The 23,245-nt window shown below is 41.2% G+C and overlaps 1 protein-coding gene across 2 annotated transcripts in view; it reads right to left on the reverse strand.

The window, feature by feature from the left end:
• TBCA (tubulin folding cofactor A) overlaps positions 1 to 21,626 on the reverse strand; it is an 88,304-nt gene extending 66,678 nt beyond the window's left edge. For both annotated transcript variants that reach the window (XR_009601402.1, XM_015096795.4), the window contains exon 1: positions 21,512 to 21,626. Coding sequence is in view for 1 of the 2 variants with exons in the window: in XM_015096795.4 (XP_014952281.1) it covers positions 21,512 to 21,564 (53 nt within the window). In the remaining variant the exon portion in view is untranslated. The remainder of the gene's footprint in view (positions 1 to 21,511) is intronic.
• Between the last annotated feature and the right edge of the window lie 1,619 nt (positions 21,627 to 23,245).

Below are 23,245 nucleotides of genomic sequence, written 5' to 3' on the forward strand. Positions count from 1 at the left end.
TTGGTTTGAGTCACTATTGATATTAAATTGACTATATTAGAAAGAAAAAAATTTTCTTTTAGAGAGAGCTCTTATCCTAAACAACTGTCTTACTGAAAGACAAAGTTAACTAAATACAATGTCGTATAACAGCTAGCCACGGGGACTTCTTTAACAAAAGAAATTATACTCTATATAAGTTCCTCCTTCTGAGAACCCAAAGAATTAAACCCAACACTTGCTATTTTATAAGCAAGTGTAAGAACTACAGTTCTGGAAGATGCAGACATATCTTTTTTAAAGGCCAACATCTTACTAAGCTTGTTTTGTGTTCTGAGAACTTGGTTTGCTAACCATTAGGCTAAGGACTCTGAAATATGGCTGGACAGAAAGGTGGGGTGAATTCCATTTGTAGCTAGGCTCCTACTAAACTGGTGCCAGCACTCAAGAGGGGTTACACCCTAGAATTACAATGGCTATCACAAGGAGAAACATGATCCTAAAGGACACACGCACACCAGTGTTCACCGCAACCAAGACATGGAAGCACCCAGAACGTCCATCAGATCGAGGAATGCATGAAGATGTGGTTCATACAGACAACAGAATGTCACTCAGCCACTAGAGAACGAAATCACGCCACTCACAGCAACACGAATGGACCTAGACTGCCACGCTGAGTGAAGTGAGTCCGGGAAGGAGAAACGCTGTATGACATTCCCTACACGTGGAATCTAAAAAGAAATGATACAAACGAACTTACTTGCAAAACAGAAAGACACTCACAGACTTAGAGAACGAACTTGTGGTTGCTGGGATAGTTAGGGAATTTAGGAAGGACATGTACACAATGTGAGATTTAAAATATATTTGCCTTTGAAATCTTGTATTATCACTTTGGTCAAATATATAATTAAGTATTGTTTCATAACAGTCTGTGATCCTATTTAGTCAAATGTCCAAACCTTTTAACGCTTTTGACAAAGTTCCCAAAACCAAAGACTGAAGTCCTTTTGACCTCTTGCTAAACTTTGGGATTTTTCAGAGGGCCCCAAAACATTTCAAAGGATTTGCTCTTTCTTCTTATAAAAAGAGATATGTTGTATTAATTAGGCTTATTTGGTATGTCAAATTACATGGCAAGCAATGTCAAATAAGTGATGCTAAAACCTTCTTAGACTACATTTGTGTGCTGCGGCTGCTGCTAAGTCGCTTCAGTCGTGTCCGACTCTATGCAACCGCATAGACGGCAGCCCACCAGGCTCCCCCGTCCCTGGGATTCTCCAGGCAAGAACACTGGAGCGGGTTGCCATTTCCTTCTCCAATGCATGAAAGTGAAGTCGCTCAGTCGTGTCTGATTCTTTGAGACCCCATGGACTGCAGCCTACCAGGCTCCTCCATCCATGGGATTTTCCAGGCAAGAGTACTTGTGTAGATCTATGTTATTAACCTAAGTGCTCCTGAAATAAGAAATCCTTACAAATTAGATGTGTCCTGGTATAACATTAACAGCTTTAATTCCAGTTATTATTCTAATATGTTGAATGTTATAGAAATAACCAAACTTCCTTGTCAGTTCCATTATAATGAACTCATTGAATCTGTAATAGTAGACATTTAAATCATTTGTCATTTACAATTATTGCTTTACTCTGATGCTTTACAAAATGCTTCACCTTCAAGGAGATTCATAGAAAAGACCCTGACAAATACTCTAGAATGAAGGTTTTGTATAACTTTAGGATTCTATATAACATGAAACTGGGTAAATTTTTCTAAAACTTTAATGAAAAACTGATTTATAAAGCTGCTAACCTAAGAAGATGATCAACAACAATTAATTACAGGAGATTAAATGAACTAATAAGGATGAGCATAATCTTTATGACTTCTCATGCTGGTTCTCTAACATTTTGTTTTCCAGATATAAAAAAACCTTTCCTCTTAAGCTCACCATGACTTACAGCAATTTGGTAAATTATACCTGTGTAAGAAAACTGAATCATTTCTTTCTTTCTCCCTATCTGATCCTTCCAGAATTTGGAAACTCTGAATATTCTTATTTTCATAGCAGTATACTTATCTGCATAAATTCAAAAGGAATCTGATCTACTTATAACAGGATATAACTGGAAACATTGGTCATATTGCCAAGGTTTTGGCTGGAATGTCACGTTTAAGAACGCCCCTAGACTGACTCAAATAGTGACCAAACAGATTTAAGGACCTAAGACTGACTCTGAAAAGCCAAAGTGTTAGTCACTTAGCGTGTCCACCTCTGCGACTCCACGGACTGTAGCCTGCAAGGCTCCTCTGTCCAGGGGAGTTTCCAGGCAAGAATATTGGAGTGGGTTGCCATGCCCTTCTCCAGGCCCTGAAATGAGACACAGTTGTTTAACTGAACCGACTTATTGTCAGGACTAAGAGACTGAGTGAGGTGAAGTAACCTACCAACTCAACTTCTGGACCGTGAGACTTCTCAGATAAGTTTCAAAGGTGGGACTGAAGGGGTTCAGAATGAGCCTCCCTAAAATGTGCCACTTTGACACGTGGATTGTTTTGCGCTAAAAGGCAATGAAGACCCTGTGGATCAAGAGAAACTTCTGCCCCTCCCTTAACTACCAAGGAGAATTTAAATTGGGGGTCTTTCCCAGAATCTGAATTATTAGCAAAAATATATTTTATCTGAGTGACCCATCTATATGGCAGGGCAAACAACTAATTACCAAACATCTGTTCTTATTATTGTTCTATGAACTATCCCCTTCTCCTTTGAAGGCCCTGGCCCCTTTCCATTCCTTAGCTCGGACTGACATGCTTACCTCATTTTTCCATTCTGTCTTTGAAATGCTCAGGTATGTGGGGTTCCTGTACATACCAAGTTAAATTGGATTTTCTCTTGTTAATTTGTCTCATGTCAATTTAATTATTAGACCAGCTGAAAGAATCTTTGAAGGGTAGAGGAAAATTTTTCCTCCCCAACAGTTGAATTCTTTCCATACCAAAAGAATATTAAACTGCATATTAACAAACCACTGTATTAAATCATCAGTGGAATTACAAATAGATAGAACTCTCTGGAGGGCAACTTGCCAGTATCTCTCAAAATTTAAAACACATGAGCCACCTGAGCCAGTGAACGGCAGCAGAAGATGCCACCCCAAAACAGGTCCCTTTAACATAAGGATAACTGAGCTGAAGGCAACTGAGAAAAAGCAGATACAAGAAGCGTCATCTGCCCTCTCCCACTTACCTACAAGCGGAACATAAATTTGCGATGGTGTCTCCCCTCTCTTCTCTACCACAAGACAGAAGTTAACCACCAGATTAACCACTCTAGACCCTTACCAGCCCAGAGAAGAACCAGAGGAATCCACACAACAAACTTTACTGATTAGCCCTTACCATTCAGTAGTTATCTCCCCAATATCTACCTTCTCATAACCTGCTAGAAACTCAAAGCTCCTTTCTCTTGTGTTATCTTTTCTCCACAAATTTACTGTTCTTTTGTTAAGATGCTATGAAAGGCTAAGTTCTAACCATCCTTTTGAGTTACTCATTACTGAATATTTCTCTGTTTTTATGTTAATAATTTTTTTTCCTTGTTAATCTGTCTTTTGTCTAATTTATACAGGGTCCCAGCTAGAGTGTTTAGGAGCATACAGAAAAAAGTTTCTCCTTCCCTACACCAACAGTTCCACTTGTACAAATTTATTCTACAGATATATCTGCACATTTATAAAACTACACACATACAAGAAAACTCACTGAGGTATTTTTCACAATAAAATACTGGAAACAATATAGAAGCTGATCAATAGAAAAGCGAAATAAAGTGTTAGTTTGGCTCAGTTGTGTCCATTTCTGCGACCCCATGGACTGTAGCCCACCAGGTTCCTCTGTCCATGGGATTTCCCAGGCAAGAATACTGGATTGGGCTGCCATTCTCTTCTCCAGGGGATCTTCCCAACCCAAGCATCGAACCTGGGTCTCCAGCACTTCAGGCAGATTCTTTACCATCTGGGATACCAGGGAAAAATAGAAAACTGGGTTTTAAAAAAATGTGGCATGTCCATACAGAACACGCTAAACACAGGGTCTACAGAGGGGACTACGGTACAGCCAGGCCACTCAAGACGGCTGCTCTCTTGCCCTCTTATACATGCCATGCTATGCTCAGCCAGCGCCTGCTTCATCTATACGCTGCCCACAGGAGTGATCTTCCTATCTAGTTGCCTAAGGCCCCAGCTAGTGACTGTTCTTATCAAAGGGGCAGTGAAGAGCATGCATCTCTGCCAGTTTCCCTGGTAACTGATGAGCCAGCCTGACATCAGTTCCCCCTATAACTGCCAGACCCCGCTCACTCCTCACGAAAACTGCCACCACAGCCTGCCTGCCATCTGCCACATGTGGTGAGGTATCGCTCCAGGATCTTGCTTCAGACATGTAAGGTTCCCTCTATCCAATAAACTACTGATATCTCTGTTGCTGACTCCAGTCTCTTTCTTTGGCCTTGAAACTGGGCAAGTATAGGCTTTGCAGGCCTGCAGAGCGGAGCCCAACAACTATCATTTGTTTTTAAAGACATAAATGTAAATACTTATGCAGGTACTGAATATCCCTAGAAGGATACACACACACACAAACGAGTAGTAATATTGGCTCCAAGAGGGAAAAACTGGGTGCCTAACAGATAGGGGTCACAGACTTATATTTCACGGTGCATCTATCTTTAAGTACCTTTGGAATTTTGTGTCATGTCTATACTGAAAATAGTTCAAAAGACTGTTTAAATATATTAAAGAGAGATGAAGAATGAGATACTGTTTCTGTTTTCAAGGAACTTAAAATGTCACTGAGTAAATTTATTCATTTTATATTTACCAAGAGTCTCTTTTTTGTGTCAGGCCTCTGGGGAATATATCCCTGCCTTCATGGAGCTTATATCCTAGAAGAGATGAATGTACAATATTATGATAGCTAGAGAGAATCCCAGGGACGGGGGAGCCTGGTGAGCTGCCTCTATGGGGTCACACAGAGTCAGACATGACCGATGCGACTTAGCAGGAACAGCAGCAGAGAGAGTCTAGTTCAAGTAAAGCAATGATAAAAGGCAAGTGAAGCGAAGTGGCTCAGTCATGTCCGACTCTTTGCGACCCCATGGACTGTAGCCTACAGGGCTCCTCTGTCCATGGGATTTTCCAGGCAAGAATACTGGAATGGGTTGCCATTTCGTTCTCCGGGGGAACTTCCCAACCCAGGGATTGAACCTGGGTCTCTCGCACTGTAGGCAGACGCTTTACCGTCTGAGCCACAAGGGAAGCCCAATAAAAGGAAAGACTTCTGACAATTTCTATTTTCACTTCACTACTCAAAAATAAATGAAACAGTCTAAGTTCCCCTAAAACATGTTAGCAGTAGCAAAAAGACAGAGAAAAATATAAACAGACCTAAGTACAAAGTACTAGAAGCAGGATCACGAAGAGATACATTAATGGCTGATAATGTTCCATGAAAGCAAGAGGCAAAAAAAATTTAAACATGAAACCAAGTTAACACAATATAATTCAAGCATTCTCCAATTAGGGACTCAATTACACTGCAAAAGTGTTATTTATAGTCAAGTTTCTAGGATCTCGATAAGCATGGGAAAAAAGCTATACATACTTGGGTGTTAAGCTTCATAAACTGTCCCACAAAAGGCTATTCAACACTATTAAGTTCATGTATGCAACATTTTCTACAGGATATTATGTATATCATATATAGCTATGCTTCTAGAAAGGAAAAACACTCGGAATGGATTCCAGGAATGCCTCCTAAATTACTGCAGGCCCTACAATAGAAGTGGTGACTCTTCTACTGAGGGGCTAGAAGGCAGAGAGTCCGAGAGCAAGCGGTTGGGATCAAGGTAAGGCACGTTCATTGGCCCTTTCCCCCTTCTCTTTCTTCCACACCCCCCATCCAACTCCAATCAAAGAACACAGCCCTCACAGATAAGAGGGGGCTCTTACACATAGTTCTTTAAGAAAGCAGAGGAAGGGGACAGCCAAGAAACTTCTGCAGAGGTGGTGACATCTCCTGAGACCTGAGCCCAAATCCTCACATGGTAGGTAGGCCCTAGAGGATCTATACCCTCGCCCTTCTACTCCTGAAAGTGTCTCCTGCCCTTCCTCCCCTTTATCACTTGGATGTTCTTCCCCAGCAGGCCAATCATTATTTCCCAAGCCTTTGTATTAACTGTTCATTTTGTCTGAAAGGTTCTTCCCCCATACAGTCCATGGCTCTTCTTGGCCATACTTGGCCATCATGAAGATTAAGGACAGATACACTCTCATATACCTGTAATCCATTCAGGGCCCATTCCTTATAAAATTCTGCCCTACACTAACTATTATATATGTGCACTAAAAGCCATATTTAACAAAGTACATTGTAGCATCATTTGTAAAACTGGAAAAAGTTAAAACTAAATATTTACCAACACAAGAATGGAAAAAAAAAAAAACTAGCAAATTCACACAAGAGAATGAATTAGAGCTGGCAGTTTCAACAGGAATAAATCTCAAGAACAGTAATATGCACAAAAACTAGGTTATAGAAAGATTCCCACAATATGACACTACTCATAATTTTTAAATGAATCTATATTTTGATAGGTAATACATGATTCAAAATTATAAGAATTTCCTCCCACCCCTGTCCTCAGTTATACAGCTTCTCTCCCAGGGACAACCAACATGACCAGTTTCCTATGTATCTTTCCAGATATATTTTATGTTACATAAGGCAGTTAAGTGTGCAGAACAATACTTTAATATGGTTCATGTATATCTACATATGAACTAAAAGTTTAAAAATATGTGTGGAAGGACTTCCCTGGTGGTCTGGTGGTTAAAACTCGGAGCTGCCCCTGCAGAGGGCATGGTTTCAATCCTGGGAAACCATGACGTGCACCAAGATGGGAAAGATTCCACATGACACGCACCACAACCAAAAAACAAATGTGTGGAAGATAAAGATCAAATTCAGAATAATAATTACTTAAAGGCAAAGAAGAAAAGGAACAAATTCAGAACGGGCGCTGCAGGTGTAACTATATTGTTTCATTTCAGGTTTATTATGCTTTCTCTGGATTTTTCTCATACATGAAATAACTTTTTTCCTTCATAAAATAGATGAAGAGGATCACATTTGAGAAAATAATGAGTTTGGTGTCAGATAAAGTTTGAAACCAGAGGATACTAAAATAAGGGCATAAATTTAATAATTTAAAATGAGTTTAAAGCTCAGGAGAAAGCTGAAGACTTGGGATTTATGTAAAGAGATATGAGATACCTGCAATTCTAAGAGTGAATGTTTAGATATACGTACACTGTAAAGTTTAACAGAACAAAACTTCCTTAAGGACTGGGCCCAAAACTTTGCTATATTAAGGTTCCCTGAAACATCACCTACTGCCCATATTTCAATTTACCTATATCCTTACTATTTTTCTTAGGTTTCAGAAAAAAAATCCTGGTATAGATGAGTCTATTTATGTAAGTAACTTAACAATAGGCAGTTACTCCACACACACACAGACACAATTTTAGTAAATTAGAATCAAAAGGAGAGGGTGCTCTGGTTAGCTCTAGGTAAACTACAAAACCTTTTTTAGATTAAACTTACTAATAATTTAAAACGTTTGAACAATAGACTTTCTTTCTAGTTGAAAAAAGTCCTGGGTGAGGGTGGGAGGGAGGCTCCAGAGGAAGGGGATGTATGCACACTTACGGCTGATTCATGATGCACAGCAGCCCACACACCACTGCAAAGCAATTATCCTCCAATCTAAACTACATTTAAAAAATCCTTCAAAGCTGTTAACTTTTAAAGAAATCCTTGATATAAACATATTTTATCTTTCATTTCTCTAACAAAAACACTATCCTGACAAAAGTCTTTAAGTGAAGATCGTGACTACCCGCAGCCATTCTACTGCTCTTCTGAAGTGCAGCCGGAGTATTCAGCAACCTCTCTCTTTTCAGTCTCTCACTTTTAGTTATAAAAGCAAACTTCAATTATGTGAGGTGTTCCCCCTCATGTAATTGACTTCTTTTCTGGTTTTCCCCATTCCTTGGGTCAATTTGCAAATAGGCATTAAACGCCTGTTTTAGTATAAGCAATGTATTATATATACCATCCCTCTGGTCCCTAAAAAGATGAAAAGAACTACTTGGCCTTAAGAAAATTTTTGTAAATCTTACGTAGTGCAGAGACCTTAGAACTTAACATCCCAGGTTTGAAATGAAAAGCACTGTACCAGTAACTTAAGATGACTTGCGCTTCAGTAAACTTACAGGTCTTCAAAAGCGTCACAGAGTACAGGCAATGGGTGCACATTAGAAGCATATCATTTTTACGGTTCAGAAGCTGAGGATCATTTAGTGAAAAGTAGACGCCTACTTGTTTGGAGACAAATAAACCATACGTGCGTACATAAGGCTCCGTAAGATATTTCTTTAGCACAGGTAAAAGAATATCAACAACAAATAGGGAACTTAGTTTAAAAAATATTAAGGAGAGTTTGAAAATAACTATAATCTAGCATTAGAATTACAGGGACATCTTCTGACAGTTGTGGTGAATCATTTATAGATTTCAGAATAAGGACTCTTAAAAACTTACTACTCACTTGATTACTCTTCCCTGAGATAAACTGTATGGACGTGCAATAAGAGGGGAACTGGCTTTGACACATTATGGTAATGAAGTTGATACAGTATTTTTTCAAGGTGTTAAAAAATATGCGGTCACTGATATAAACAGAGATATTTTCCTGGGGCTTCAAAGCAGGGAATCAACACCTCAGCAATTTAAAGAAAAACAGCCACTACCAACTCCTGGAGATTAATTCAAAACACAAGTTTCACGTTCCTCCCTTCTCTCTAGAGCCAATCAGTGAAAATGACAAACAGCTAAGTTGGTTTTTGTTTTTTTTTTTTTTTTTCACAATTTAAAAGAAAGCATGGGATTTCCTTGGTGGTCCAGTGGTTAAGACTCTGGGCTTCCAATGCAGGGGACACAGGTTTGGTCCCTGATCAGGGACCTGAGATTCCATATGCCTTGTGGCACAGCCAAAAAATGTTTAAAAGAAAGCATGTTTCAGGGACGGAATCCTATGTTCCAAGTTCTAAAGACAGAGGTTCGTGACATTGTACATACACAAAAGGCAAAATACACTCATTTTACACAACCGCACAATTGCACTCATCTCACACGCTAGCATGGAGAAGGCAGTGGCACCCCACTCCAGCACTCTTGCCTGGAGAATCCCAGGGACAGAGGAGCCTGGTGGGCTGCAGTCCATGGGGTCGTGAAGAGTCAGACATGACTGAGCAACTTCACTTTCACTTTTCACTTTCATGCATTAGAGAAGGAAATGGCAACTCACTTCAGTGTTCTTGCCTGGAGAATCCCAGGGACAGTGGAGCCTGGTGGGCTGCCGTCTATGGGGTCGCACAGAGTTGGACACAAGTGGAGCGACTTAGCAGCAGCAGCAGCACATGCTACTCAAAGTAATGCTCAAAATTCTCCAAGCCAGGCTCAGATTTTCAAGATGGATTTAGAAGAGGCAGAGGAACCAGAGACCAAATTGCCAACATCCACTGGATCATAGAAAAAGCAAGAGAGTTCCAAAAAAACTTGGCCATTTATTGACTATGGCCAAGCCTCTGTGTGGGCCACAAAAAAATGTGGGAAATTCTTCAATAGATGGGAATATTAGATCACCTTACCTGCCTCCTGAGAAATCTGTATACAGGTCAAGAAGAAACAGAACCAGACATGGAACAATGGACTGGTTCCAAACTGGGAAAGGAGTACATCAAGACTCTATAATGTCACCCTGCTTATTAACTTATCTGCAGAGTACATTATGTGAAATGCCAGACTGGATGAAGCACAAGCTGGAATCAAGATTGCTGGGGGAAATATCAATAAACCCAGATATGCAGATAACACTATCCTTATGGCAGAAAGTGAAGAAGAACTAAAGAGCCTCTTGATGAAAATGAAAGAGAATGACAAAGCTGGCTTAAAATCAACATTCATAAAACGAAGATCATGGCATCCGGTTCCATCACTTCTTGACAAATAGATGCAGAAACAATGGAACCAGTGAGAGACTTTATTTTGGGGGGCTCCAAAATCACTGCAGATGGTGACTGCAGCCATGAAATTAAAAGACACTTGCTTCTTGGAAGAAAAGCTATGACCAACCTAGATGGCATATCAAAAAGCAGAGACGAAATTCATGCTTTTCAACTGTGGCATTGGAGAAGACTTGTGAGAGTCCCTTGGATAGCAAGGAGATCCAACCAGTCCATCCTAAAGGAAATCAGTCCTGAATATTCACTGGAAGGACTGATGCTGAAGCTGAAGCTCCAATACTTTGGGCACCTGATGGGAAGAACTGACTCACTGGAAAAGACCCTGATGCTGGGAAAGACTGAAGACAGGAGGAGAAGGGGATGACAGTGGATGAGATGGTTGGATGGCATCGCCAACTCAACGGACATGAGTTTGAGTAAGCTCCCGGCGTGCTGCAGTCCATGGGGTTGAAAAGAGTTGGACACAACTGAGCTACTGAACTGAAGCTCCAGGGTCTCTCCTGGAGAGACTAGACCGTTTATACATCTACGGAATGATGATGATGATGACAGTGGTTAATAAATACTGGACACATATTAACATACATTGAACATAACGTCAGGCATTTGGGTTAAGTGCTTTACATGATTACCTTAAAATTTTCCAAACAACAGAACAAGAAAGATACTATCATTAACCCATTTTCTAGCTAAGAAAACTGGGCTTTTAAAGGTTAAGTAATTTGCTCAGGGTCTCCAACGTAGTAAGTGAAGCCTGGGCGTCCATCCCCATAGCTCCAGCTGTAGCAGTGACATAGTAACTACAATGCTGTCGCCTCATAGTTGACTCAGTAGCTCCCTACTGCTGATCGGGTCGAGAAATCCTTATAAAGGACTTCTCTGGTGGTCCAGTGACTAAGACTCTGCACTCCCAAAGCTGGGGGCCAGGGTTCAACTCCCCGTCAGGGAACTAGATCCCACATGCAGCAACTAAGAGTCCACATGCCACAGTGAAGACCAGAGACTCCCACATGACGCAACTAAGAGCCAGCACAGCCAAGTAAGCACTTTTTTTAAAGCTTACAGAAGTATTTTTTTTAATCCTTATAGAATGAGACATGAATCTGTCTACTGGAAAGACTTCTACTGAACATATACTAGATGCCAACACCATACCAAGTGCTTCAAAGACAGAGGTTCTGAGTGAGGCTGCTAAATAAGTGATCTTTGGATCAGTCATTGTTATTTTAAAACAAGCCCTATTTGGGAACATTAAACAGCATCACAGCTGGAATTTTGTTCTATTAGTTGTGTTATCGGAAATGGAAAGTTGGAATAGGAAGACCACACATCTAAGCATTTATATTCTAAATACTTCCGGATTACTATTTTTAATAAAAATTTCCAACCTGGCTTACCACAGATTTTAAACATTTTCTACCAAACAAAGAAATGAAATGAAAACACAGAACATATCTACACACACACACAGGAGTCAAAGGATCTTTCATTTCCATATTCAACTTGCGGAACAATACAGGTTGTGCTGCGAAAACCATGGTCATGAGGGGCCTGAGCTTTCTTCCTTTCCAGCTTAGAGAGACATCTGGTTGCCAGCTGTGTAAGCTCCTAAGAGTCAGTGTTTGCCAAGTAGCTGGCAGAAGGTGGGGAAGAGCTGACCACCTGCAATCCATTTTGACAATGACTTTGACCACCACTTTGGAGAACTGGATACAATACAGAAATTCCAAAGAGTTGGCTAAATTTCAAGGTAGGAAGTTGGCCATTTTGGCTGAACTTACTTTAACTCACATCAAAGGCCTACGATGTGGAAGAAGAGGAGGAAACACTAAAATATAGAAAGGTACTGAAGCTTACAAGAAAAATTTACAAGGCTATGTCCTAAGCCTCTCCGGATAGTGTCCATCCTACTTTTAGCCATAATTACTTTAAAAGGGGTAAGTTTACACAATTACAACTAAAGGGGGAGCCAACAGACAAGTACAACTAATGGCGGAAAACTGTATCTCCATGTAACATACGAGTCACTCATAGTTTTCATGAAGTACATGCGCCATCCAGTTTTCACTTTGGGGTCAATATGAAATATGTCACAGCGTATACACACACATAACGTATGTCAGTATTACATGTGTATTTAACAATGCGGCAATTTCACTTACCTCCTGTGCTCTTGTAATGCCTGCCATACAGCATATGTGTGTGCGTGCCTCTGTGTGTGTGTGTGTGTGTGTGTATATATATATAACTATATATATATCATACTTAGTTGTTTATTACAGGTATGGATATAAACAAACTTGGGAAGATGCAACAGTTTGGGAAAGGTCCTTGCTTTATAAAAAAAAAAAAATCAATACAATTTCCCCACAGATTCATGATGTAAAATTCTATAATCAAGGCTTGTAGATTTGTAATTATGGTATGTCAGCTACATTTAAACAAGAGTGTTAAAAGATTGTTAAAGTTAAACTAACACAATTGCAGTGTGAATTGTCCTAGTCTCATTCTAATCTACTGGTGTCACTTTCATTTAATCAGAGAAAAACTATGGGCCAATGTCAGAGCTATTTCCAGTGCCCTAACATTCTTTGTTCACATCGGATTTTAAGCCATTACCAACCTAAAATGGTTATAAAAAGATATGTTTCAGAAAGCATTTTTAATCAATTAGTTCACTCACCAATGGGCATTTTAAGCAACCGTTACTGAAAAATAAGTTGACTTAAAGTTATTAAATAACCTTTTATGTTAAATGAATGAAAAAATTACGGTCTTGCAGAAGAATTTCTTGAATTTACCATAAACACAGCTTTTTAAAAAAACACCCTTATTTATAAACAGAAATCATACTTGGAAACTTATGGTAAACATATGTCATTTAGCTGAAATAACTTATCAGCATTTAAAACATAAATGCTATTTTTTCTTCTGCTTTAGTGAAAAATGGGGCAAAGAGTATCTTTAATAAATGGTACTGAGAAAACTGGACAGCTATATGCAGGAGAATCACATTGGACTACTTTCTCATACCATACACAAAAATAAGACTTAAAAGTAGTATCTGAAATCATAAAACTTCTAAAACAAAAAATAGGCACTATACTTTTTCACATCAGTCTTAACAATATCTTTTTGGATCTGTCTCCTCAGGCAAGGGAAATAAAAACAAGAATAAACAAATGGGACTAATCAAACTAAATATCTTTTGCACAACAAAGCAAACTACCAACAAAAGGGAAAAGTCACCTACTGAACTACAGAAGCTATCTAAAAAGATATTTCTGACAAAGAAAGGATTAATAACCAAACTATACCAAAAAACACACATAACTCAAGATAAAAATTAAAAAAAAAAAACAACCTGACTTAGAAAAAGAAAAATGGGTAGAAGACCTGAATAGACATTTTTCCAAAGGAGATACACAGATGGCTAACAAGGACATGAAAAGATACCCAACGCCACTCATCATCAGGGAAATGCAAGTTAAAAACCACAATGAGATATCTCTCACACTGGTCAGAATGGCTATTATCAAAAAAGAAAACAATGGATGTGGAGAAAAGGAATCCTTGTGTACTGCTGATGGAAATGTAAATTGGTGCAACCAGTACGGGAAACAGTATGGGATTCCTCAAAAAATTAAAAATGAAACCACCATATGATCCAGTGATTCCACTCGAGTATTTTTTTTTTTACTTTACAATACTGTATTGGTTTTGCCATACATTGACATGAATCCACCACAGGTGTACATGAGTTCCCAAGCCTGAACCCCCCTCCCACCTCCCACCCCATATCATCTCTCTGGGTCATCCCCGTGCACCAGCCCCAAGCATCCTGTGTCCTGTATGGAACCTAGACTGGCGATTCATTTCTTACATGATAGTATACATGTTTCAATGCCATTCTCCCAAATCATCCCACCCTCTCCCTCTCCCACAGAGTCCAAAAGTCTGTTCTATACATCTGTGTCTCTTTTGCTGTCTCACATACAGGGTTATCATTACCATCTTTCTAAATTCCATATATATGTGTTAGTATACTGTATTGGTGTTTTTCTTTCTGGCTTACTTCACTCTGTATAATGAGCTCCAGTTTCACCCACCTCATTAGAACTGATTCAAATGTATTCTTTTTAATGGCTGAGTAATACTCCATTGTGTATATGTACCACAGCTTTCTTATCCATTCATCTGCTGATGGACATCTAGGTTGCTTCCATGTCCTGGCTATTATAAACAGTGCTGCGATGAACATTGGGGTACACGTGTCTCTTTCAATTCTGGTTTCCTCGGCGTGTATGCCCAGCAGTGAGATTGCTGGGTCATAAGGCAGTTCTATTTCCAGTTTTTTAAGAATCTCCACACTGTTCTCCATAGTGGCTGCACTAGTCTGCATTCCCACCAACAGTATAAGAGGGTTCTCTTTTCTCCACACCCTCTCTGGCATTTACTGCTTGTAGACTTCTGGATCGCAGCCATTCTGACTGGTGTGAATTGGTACCTCCTTGTGGTCTTGACTTGCATTTCTCTGATAATGAGTGATGCTGAGCACCTTTTCATGTGTTTGTTAGCCATCCGTATGTCTTCTTTGGAGAAATGTCTATTTAGTTCTTTGGCCCATTGTTTGATTGGGTCATTTATCTTTCTGGAATTGAGCTGCATAAGTTGCTTGTATATTTTTGAGATTAGCTGTTTGTCAGTTGCTTCATTTGCTATTATTTTCTCCCATTCCGAAGGCTGTCTTTTCACCTTGCTTATATTTTCCTTTGCTGTGCAGAAGCTTTTAATTGTAATTAGATCCCATTTGTTTATTTTTGCTTTTATTTCCAGTATTCTGGGAGGTGGATCATAGAGGATCCTGCTGTGATTTATGTCAGAGAGTGTTTTGCCTATGTTCTCCTCTAGGAGTTTTATAGTTTCTGGTCTTACATTTAGATCTTTAATCCACTGTGAGTTTATTTTTGTATATGGTGTTAGAAAGTGTTCTAGCTTCATTCTTTTACAAGTAGTTGACCAGTTTTCCCAGCACCACTTGTTGAAGAGATTGTCTTTACTCCATTGTATATTCTTGCCTCCTTTGTCGAAGATAAGGTGTCCACAGGTGTGTGGATTTATCTCTGGGCTTTCTGTTTTGTTCCATGGATCTATATTTCTGTCTTTGTGCCAGTACCATACTGTCTTGATGACTGTGGCTTTGTAGTAGAGCCTGAAGTCAGGCAGGTTGATTCCTCCAGTTCCATTCTTCTTTCTCAAGATTACTTTGGCTATTCAAGGTTTTTTGTATTTCCACAGAAATTGTGAAATTATTTGTTCTAGCTCTGTGAAAAATACTGCTGGTAGCTTGATAGGGATTGCACTGAATCTGTAGATTCTTTGGGTAGTATACTCATTTTCACTATAATGATTCTTCTGATCCATGAACATGGTATATTCTCCATCTACTAGTGTCCTCTTTGATTTCTTTCATCAGATAAATACTCCTGAGTATTTATAAAAAAAAAAAAACTAATATAAAAGATACATACATTTCTATGTTCTTTGCAGCATTTGCAAAGTGCCCATGAATTTGTTGCTGCTGTTGTTATTGTTGTCCAGTCACTAAGCTGTGTCCAACTCTTTGTGACACCATGGACCAAAGCATGCCAGCTTCCTCTCTCCTCCACTATCTCCTAGAGTTTGCTCAAACTCATTTCCACTGAGTCCATGAACAGAGGAATGGATAAAGAAAATGTGATTGATAAATACAATACACACATACAATGGAATATTAGCCACAGAGAAGAATGAAATCTTGCCATTTGGGACAACATGGATGGACTTAGAGAGTATTAAGCCAAGTGAAATAAGTCAGAAAAAAACAAATACTGTATGATTTCACTTATATGTGGGATCTAAAAAACAAAACAAATGAACAAATATAACTAAAGAGAAACAGAATCAAACACAGAATAAACAGGTGGTTGCCCAAGGGGAGGCATATGGGGGAGGGAAATTAGTGAGGGAGATTAAGAGGTATAAGCTTCAGTTATAACATCTTAATAATGAGTCATGGCTACCAAGGGGGAAAGGGGAGGTGGGAAGAATCAGGAGACTGGGATTGACATCTATGCACTATTGATACTACGCATAAAATAGAGGACTACCCAGAACACACCATAAGCACAGGGAACTCTACTCAGTGCTCTGTGGTGACCTACACGGGAAGGAAACCCAAGAGAGGGGGTACATGTAGAGCTGATTCACTTTGCAGTACAGCAGAAACTACGCAACACGGTGAAGCAACTATATTCTAACAAAAATTAATTTAGAAAAACTATCTCAATTAAACCAAAAGAAAAAAAACAATGCCATATCTTCTTCTTCAGAGAAAATTATTTTCTAAATCACCAATAAGTTAATACAGAAAAAAGGCTACTATGGCAAACCTTCATGTTTACAGGGTGCATTTAAATTTTAATTTAAGTAAAGTACAACATTTAATTCACAGTTGTACTATCATCAAATAGTCTCCAAATAATCGCAGCACACAGAAAACAGTGTTATGTTTGCTAGATATGTAAGTACTAATACAAACCATCCTGGTTTGCTTGAGACATTCCCAACTTCAGCACTGGAGGTTCCACATCCTGGAAACCCTTCAGTCCCAAGTAAACCCTACAACTGATGCCAGTGAGACACTAGGGGGAAGAGAAGGGGAAGAAAAGATGTACAGTTCTGCACTGGAAAAGAAGAAATGTGGAGTCATATTTGGTAATCCTTGCTAGGACTGCCAGATTAACTGTGACCCAGTCACAGATAAGTAGGTCTAGCAATCTGGAGAATGGATTCAAATCTTTAAAAAGAGCCTGCCAGAGCCAAACCTACCAACCAATACCCACTAACAATGAATCACATGTGAACACTGCCTACTTCTTGAAGTAACTTAGATTACTCACTCTGAGTACACATATATCTCTATAGTTCACAGCCAGAATTATCCCTGAGAAAACAATCATGTTGCAGGGAAAGAGGTATTTGACAAGTCCTAGGAGTGAGAAACTCAGCACCAAGTCAGAATCAATGCTGTCTAACTAACAACCTTTCCTAGTAACTGGACTCTCTTGTTCCTAGGAATCTAACCTCTTCTCTTGAAATCTATTTCTGGAAATCAGATCCTTTGTCTTTGTTACAATGTGAGGTTAACAAAGTTTCTCTACAACTAGAGCACTGTTGAGGCTTCTTTCCTTACAGTCTGAAGTCACTGTTTTGCCAACATGCTGAAAAGTGCATCTTTCCACTCACTGTTTGATCTCTGTTGCCAAATACCACCATCTATTTATTGCCTGTTTCCATACTCCAGTAACATTCCATCTGCCTGGCCAGATTTCTTTCTAAATTAAAGCCCACTACAGGGAACTCCTAGATCACCTGAAGAATTTTAGCAGATCTGATCAGACACTAAACTTTAAGAATTCATCCTCCCTAGTACTGCTGCTGCTGCTGCAAAGTCGCTTCAGTCGTGTTCAACTCCGTGCAACCCCATAGACGGCAGCCCACCAGGCTCCCCCGTCCCTGGGATTCTCCAGGCAAGAATACTGGAGTGGGTTGCCATTTCCTTCTCCAATGCAGGAAAGTGAAAAGTGAAAGTGAAGTTGCTCAGTCGTGTCCAACTCTTAGCGACCCCATGGACCGCAGCCTACCAGGCTCCTCCGTCCATGTGATTTTCCAGTACAGCCTACCCAAACTGAACTCTAGGACTAATACCTAGAATATATCTCTAAGTGGCTTTCAATTCCTGGAAAGAAAACTGAAGGAATTCAGGGCTTGAATGACTTATAAATCTTTTTTTCCAAATAAAAGTTGTTACCTGTGGAGATAAATGAGGCTATGGGAAATGAACATCTTGACCGGAAAAATGGTGCTGAGACCAGAAATTGAATTTTAGATGACTGCTTTCTAAAACCAATGCTTTTATGAATGGGAATTCATAAAACCAAGAACATGTCTGAATCATGAAACCAACTGAGAAGTCTCTGAAACTAAATTGGCAGAGCATAAAAAATGCATATAATGCATTTTAAAAATGCATCTTTTTATAATAAAAGATGTTTAACTTATATAGAGAATAATATAATGAAGACAAATGACCATTCATCTCCAACAATTACTAATGTATTGCCACATATGCCTCATCTATTCTCTTTCCTTTGCTGAAGTAAAACGTAGAATTCTAAAAAACAACATACTAAGGCAGATGTTGAAAGAAGTCAAAGTAAAACAATTTTCAGGAAAAAGTAACAGAAGAGAGAATAGCGAACAATATTTACAGGTTGAGAGTTATCTACCAAGGCAAAATATGGTTAATAAAAAGCTAAAATACAAATTTTAGGGAGTTTTTAACCATATCTCATTTCAGTACATACAGACAAGCTCTAACCAAAATGCCAACAGAACAGCCATGAAAAAATATACAGTAGGCATTTGATTAATTTATAATTTGAGATATTACAGAAAATTATGAAGGGATTTCATTAAAATGATAAATGTATGTAAGTATAAAGAATTAAAATTAAACTTTGATAATGCTCTATTAGGAGAAGGCAATGGCGACCCACTCCAGTACTCTTGCCTGGAAAATCCCATGGGCGGAGGAGCCTGGTGGGCTGCATTCCATGGGGTCGCTGAGGGTCTGACAGGACTGAGCAACTTCACTTTCACTTTTCACTTTCATGCATTGGAGAAGGAAATGGCAACCCACTCTAGTGTTCTTGCCTGGAGAATCCCAGGGATGGGGGAGCCTGGTGGGCTGCCATCTATGGGGTCGCACAGGGTTGGACATGACTGAAGCGATTTTGCAGCAGCAATGCTCTATTATTGAAATAAAATGAAAACAAAACTTTATTTCCGAGCAGTAATCTATACGTACTTAGGAATTTTTGAAAGCCTAGGAACTTACTTATGCAAATACGTGTTTGTTGTTGCTGTGCCTAGTCATGTCCTCTCTTTCCAACTCCAGGGACTGTAGCCTGCCAGCCTCCTCTGTCCATGGAATTTTCCAGGCAAAAATACTGCAGTGGGTTGCCATTTTCTACTCCAGGGAATTTTTCCTACGGAGGGTTTTAACTCACATCTCTTGCGTCTCCTGCACTGGCAAGCAGATTCTTTACCATTGCACCACCTGGGATGTCCCAAATCAGTGTGTCTCCCAAAAATAACACATGTTGGTGAGGATGGGGAGAAAAGGGAATCCTTGTACACTGTTGGTAGGGATGGAAATGGGTGCAGCCACTATGGTAAACAGTATCAAGGTTCCTCAAAAAACTAAAAATAGAACCACCATATGCTCCAGCAATTCCACTCCTGGGTATTTATCTGAAGAAAATGAAAACACCAAATCTGAAAAGATACATGCACCCTAATGTGCACAGCAGCATTATTTACAAAAGCAAAGCTATGGAAGCAACCTGAGTATCCATCAACTGATGAATGGATTCAGAGAATGTCACACACAGACACCATAGACTACTACTCAGCCATTAAAAAGAATGGAATTCTGCCATTTGCAACAATATACATGGACCTGGAGGGCATTAGGATCAGTGCAGTCAGTCAGACAGAGAAAGACAAATACTGTATGTTATCATAAAATGTGGAACCTAACAAACAAAACACACCAATGAATACGGCAAATCAGGAACTGACTCACAGAGCAAACTAGTGGCTCCCCGCTGGGTAAGGGAATGGACAGCAGAGGGGATGCAGTCAATATAACAACTTTAAATGGAGAATAAATAATAAAACTCTGAATCTCTATGTTACATACCTGAAATTAATACTGTAAACCAACTATACCTCAATAAAAAGAAGTTATTTCTCATGACTTTCCGTCTAAAGCACTCTTCTTCATATCCTTTTGGATATATTTGGCAAATCATTTTGCCAAGTAGATTTATAAAAATGACATAACCAAAGTAAGCATAACAAAAGTGAACAACAGAACTCTGGGGTGAGTAACAGTGCAAATTATGTTTTCAATTACACATCTCAAGTCTCCTCCGATTATCACACATTAAAAAAATACCCCTGGGGTGGGGCACTGCAATTTAAAACAAAAGACTGTAGGTTAGAAACCTTAGTTCTTTCCCTGGTCGGCCACTAACCAGCAATGACCCCGAACAAGTTTACTTTTTCTATTTCAACTTCAAAGCTCAGTTTCTCATGTGTATAAACAGGAATAAAAATCATAGTATTAGTTAACATGTACTAGTAGTTTCTACATACTGTTAAACAGAACAGCAGCTACATGAGGCTGGTACTCCATTTTACAAAGGGGGCAACTGAGGCAGATGTAATGTCTTCAACAGTACATAACATGGCAGAATCAAGATTGGAACCCAAGCAGTCTCACTTCAGAAAAGCTGTCCACTTCACTACTACTCATCCTGTCTCCTTACTGCCTTAACAACTACAGTTTCTAGGAGAGCGCAGTGTAAGGCTCTACTAATAAGCCTCAGAGGCAACAGCTTCCTAAGTGAATCCATTCTCCCCTTTGCCTTGTCATTCCTCTGGTGAAAAATATCAACACAGGGAGGAAAGGTGTGCAAAAAGGAAGGAGCCAGAGAGCTAGGATTAGACAGATTTGCTGCCAAATTAACCTGCTTCTTCAGAAGGCTGTTCATCTTTTCTCTTGGAAGTTTGATCTTTCGGGGTCTGAACAATAAAGTTCTCACAAGCACTCCAGTGTCTAACCACGGTTGGAATAACGGCGAATTACCAGCCTGGCCTACCCAGGATGGCTCCTTAGCACTCTACAGGCTCTGGGGCGAGCCGCGGGGACGCTGGCCGGGGAGAGCGAGGCCTCGAAGTTTGTCGAGAGCGCTGGAAGCTCACGGCCCAGTTTGGGACTGTCCCGCCTGCCATGTTGGATGACAGGGCGCCCGCCAGCTCCCACTTCGGATGAAGGCGGCCTCGGGACGCCCTCCTAAACTTGTGAACGGGCTCGCGCCTCCACCTGAGCGCAGGGAGAGGCCTGGAAGCGCCCCCTCGGGCCAGGTTCTCCGCGGAGACCCGGAGCACGACCGCAGTGGGCCGGGCCGCCGCCCCTCCGTCTTCTCGGCCGCGGGCGCGGGAGGGGTGCGGCCCGGGGACCCTCGCCGCTCCCCCGCCGGGCTTCCGAAGGAGCGGGCGCGGGGAGCGGAGGGGCCAGGCCGGCGGACTCGGGCACCGGCGCGCCCCTCCGTCCCCGCCGCGGGCCCACCGGCCACCGGCCGGGGCGCCCCAGGTGAGGCCTGGAGTACGGGCCCGCCTCGGGCCTGCGCCTCGCCGGGCCCCTTGGGCCGCCGCGAGGTGAGGGAGAGGAGGCAGCAGCCGCGGCGCCGCTTCCGGCTCCTTACCGCTTCACCACGCCGGTCTTGATCTTGATCTGCCTCACGCGAGGATCGGCCATGGTCCCTCGAGCGCCGCGGAAAGGAAGGGCTGAGAACCGGGGTAACCGTGGAGGGAGACGGCGCGGAGGAGGCGGGCCTGTCGGCGTAGCCGGCGCGGCCCGCGCGCGTGCGCACAGCCCGCCGCGGCCCCGGCTCCGCTTACCGCTTACCGCCCTGCCCTGCCTCCACGCACCCGCGGGCCCGGGGCCGGGGGCGTCGCGGGGCGGGGGCTGGTCACCGCTTACCGCCCTGCCCTGCCTCCACCCAGTCCCCTGGTCGCGGAACCTGCCCTCGTCTAGCTCAAATCACTCCTCTTTTAGTTCCTGAACAAGCCTCCTTTTAGTATGGATACAAGTTAACACTTTGCCCCGTCCCCGCAGTCTGGGTTTTGGGGAAACTTCAGTGTCTCCCCGGATAGGCTGCTTTGGCCATGGGACTGCTTTGCGAGATTATCTGTTTAACGGACGGAGTGACCCAAAAATTGAGGATATTTTCGGTGTCATTATCTTATGTAAATAGGGCAGAATAATGCAGGTTTAAAGAAATAAAACACCATCACTCACATAGTTAAGAGAATCCTTAACCTCTAGTCCAGACCTCTGCATTTATGTGGATAAATGCACCTAATAAATAGTCATCACCTCAAGTGTATCTTAAACATTCCACTTAGAAAATTTGTGCGACACAAAAAGCTTGGGCTTCGTGGTCAAATCAACCCGCAGGCATTCGGGGTTTTACCCTTTAACGGTTAGATGACACTGGACACGCAGGCCACTAAACCTCATTGCTGAGCCTTTTTCCTTGTATGCAAAATAGAAAAATTAATGTCCGCTTCCAGAGTAGGGGCTTCCCTGGTGGCTCAGATGGTAAAGAATCCGCCTGCAATGCGGGAGACCTGGGTTCAATCCCTGGGTTGGGAAGATCCCCTGGAGAAGGGAAAGGCTACCCACTCCAGTATTCTGTCCTGGAGCATTCCATGCTGTATAGTCCATGGGGTCGCAAAGAGTCTGACACAACTGAGCGACTTTCACTTACAGAGTAGCTATGAAGGTTGCCACATAATAGATACTCAACAGTTTTTTATTATTGCTTTATATTTCCAAAATACCTGTCTATTGCACAAAAGGAGGCAGGCCTCCCGTGAGCTCCATCCGCCCTCTTCCTGATGGGGTCCCAGGGAACGCAGGGCAGTGCTCCTTTCTTTTCTAGCTTCCTGGTATCTTTCTTCAAAAACCTCACTGTCTTTACCCTTCCCTACGCTTGCTTCCCTCCTGGCTTCTGTGACGAGCTATGGACAGGTCAAGACCCTGACAGTTCAAGAACTTCAGTATAAATCCAACATCAAAGCGCACCTCCTGGGGACTTCCGTTCGATCCCTGGTTGGGGAACTAGATCCCAGGTGCTGCAATGAAAGCTCTCACACAGGGCAAGTAAGACCTGGCACAGCTAAATAAATAAACATTAAAAACAAAAACAAAACACCTTCTGGAGAAAGCCTAGCAAGACTGACCTCTGTCTATTTCATGCTCCTTGGATACTTTGGAATCACCCAAAGTTCATTTTTACTTGGGATATCTTTCTTTTAAAATCTATGTTTGAGTTCATGAGAATGTGCTTACTTAACTCTTCATTGGATTACAAGCCTCTTTAGAGACAAAAACCTTGTCTTCTATAAATCTTCTCCTAACCTCCACCTGTGTT

The sequence above is a fragment of the Ovis aries genome, chromosome 7 (genome assembly GCF_016772045.2).
Source record: "Ovis aries strain OAR_USU_Benz2616 breed Rambouillet chromosome 7, ARS-UI_Ramb_v3.0, whole genome shotgun sequence".
Classification (NCBI taxonomy): Eukaryota; Metazoa; Chordata; class Mammalia; order Artiodactyla; family Bovidae; genus Ovis; species Ovis aries.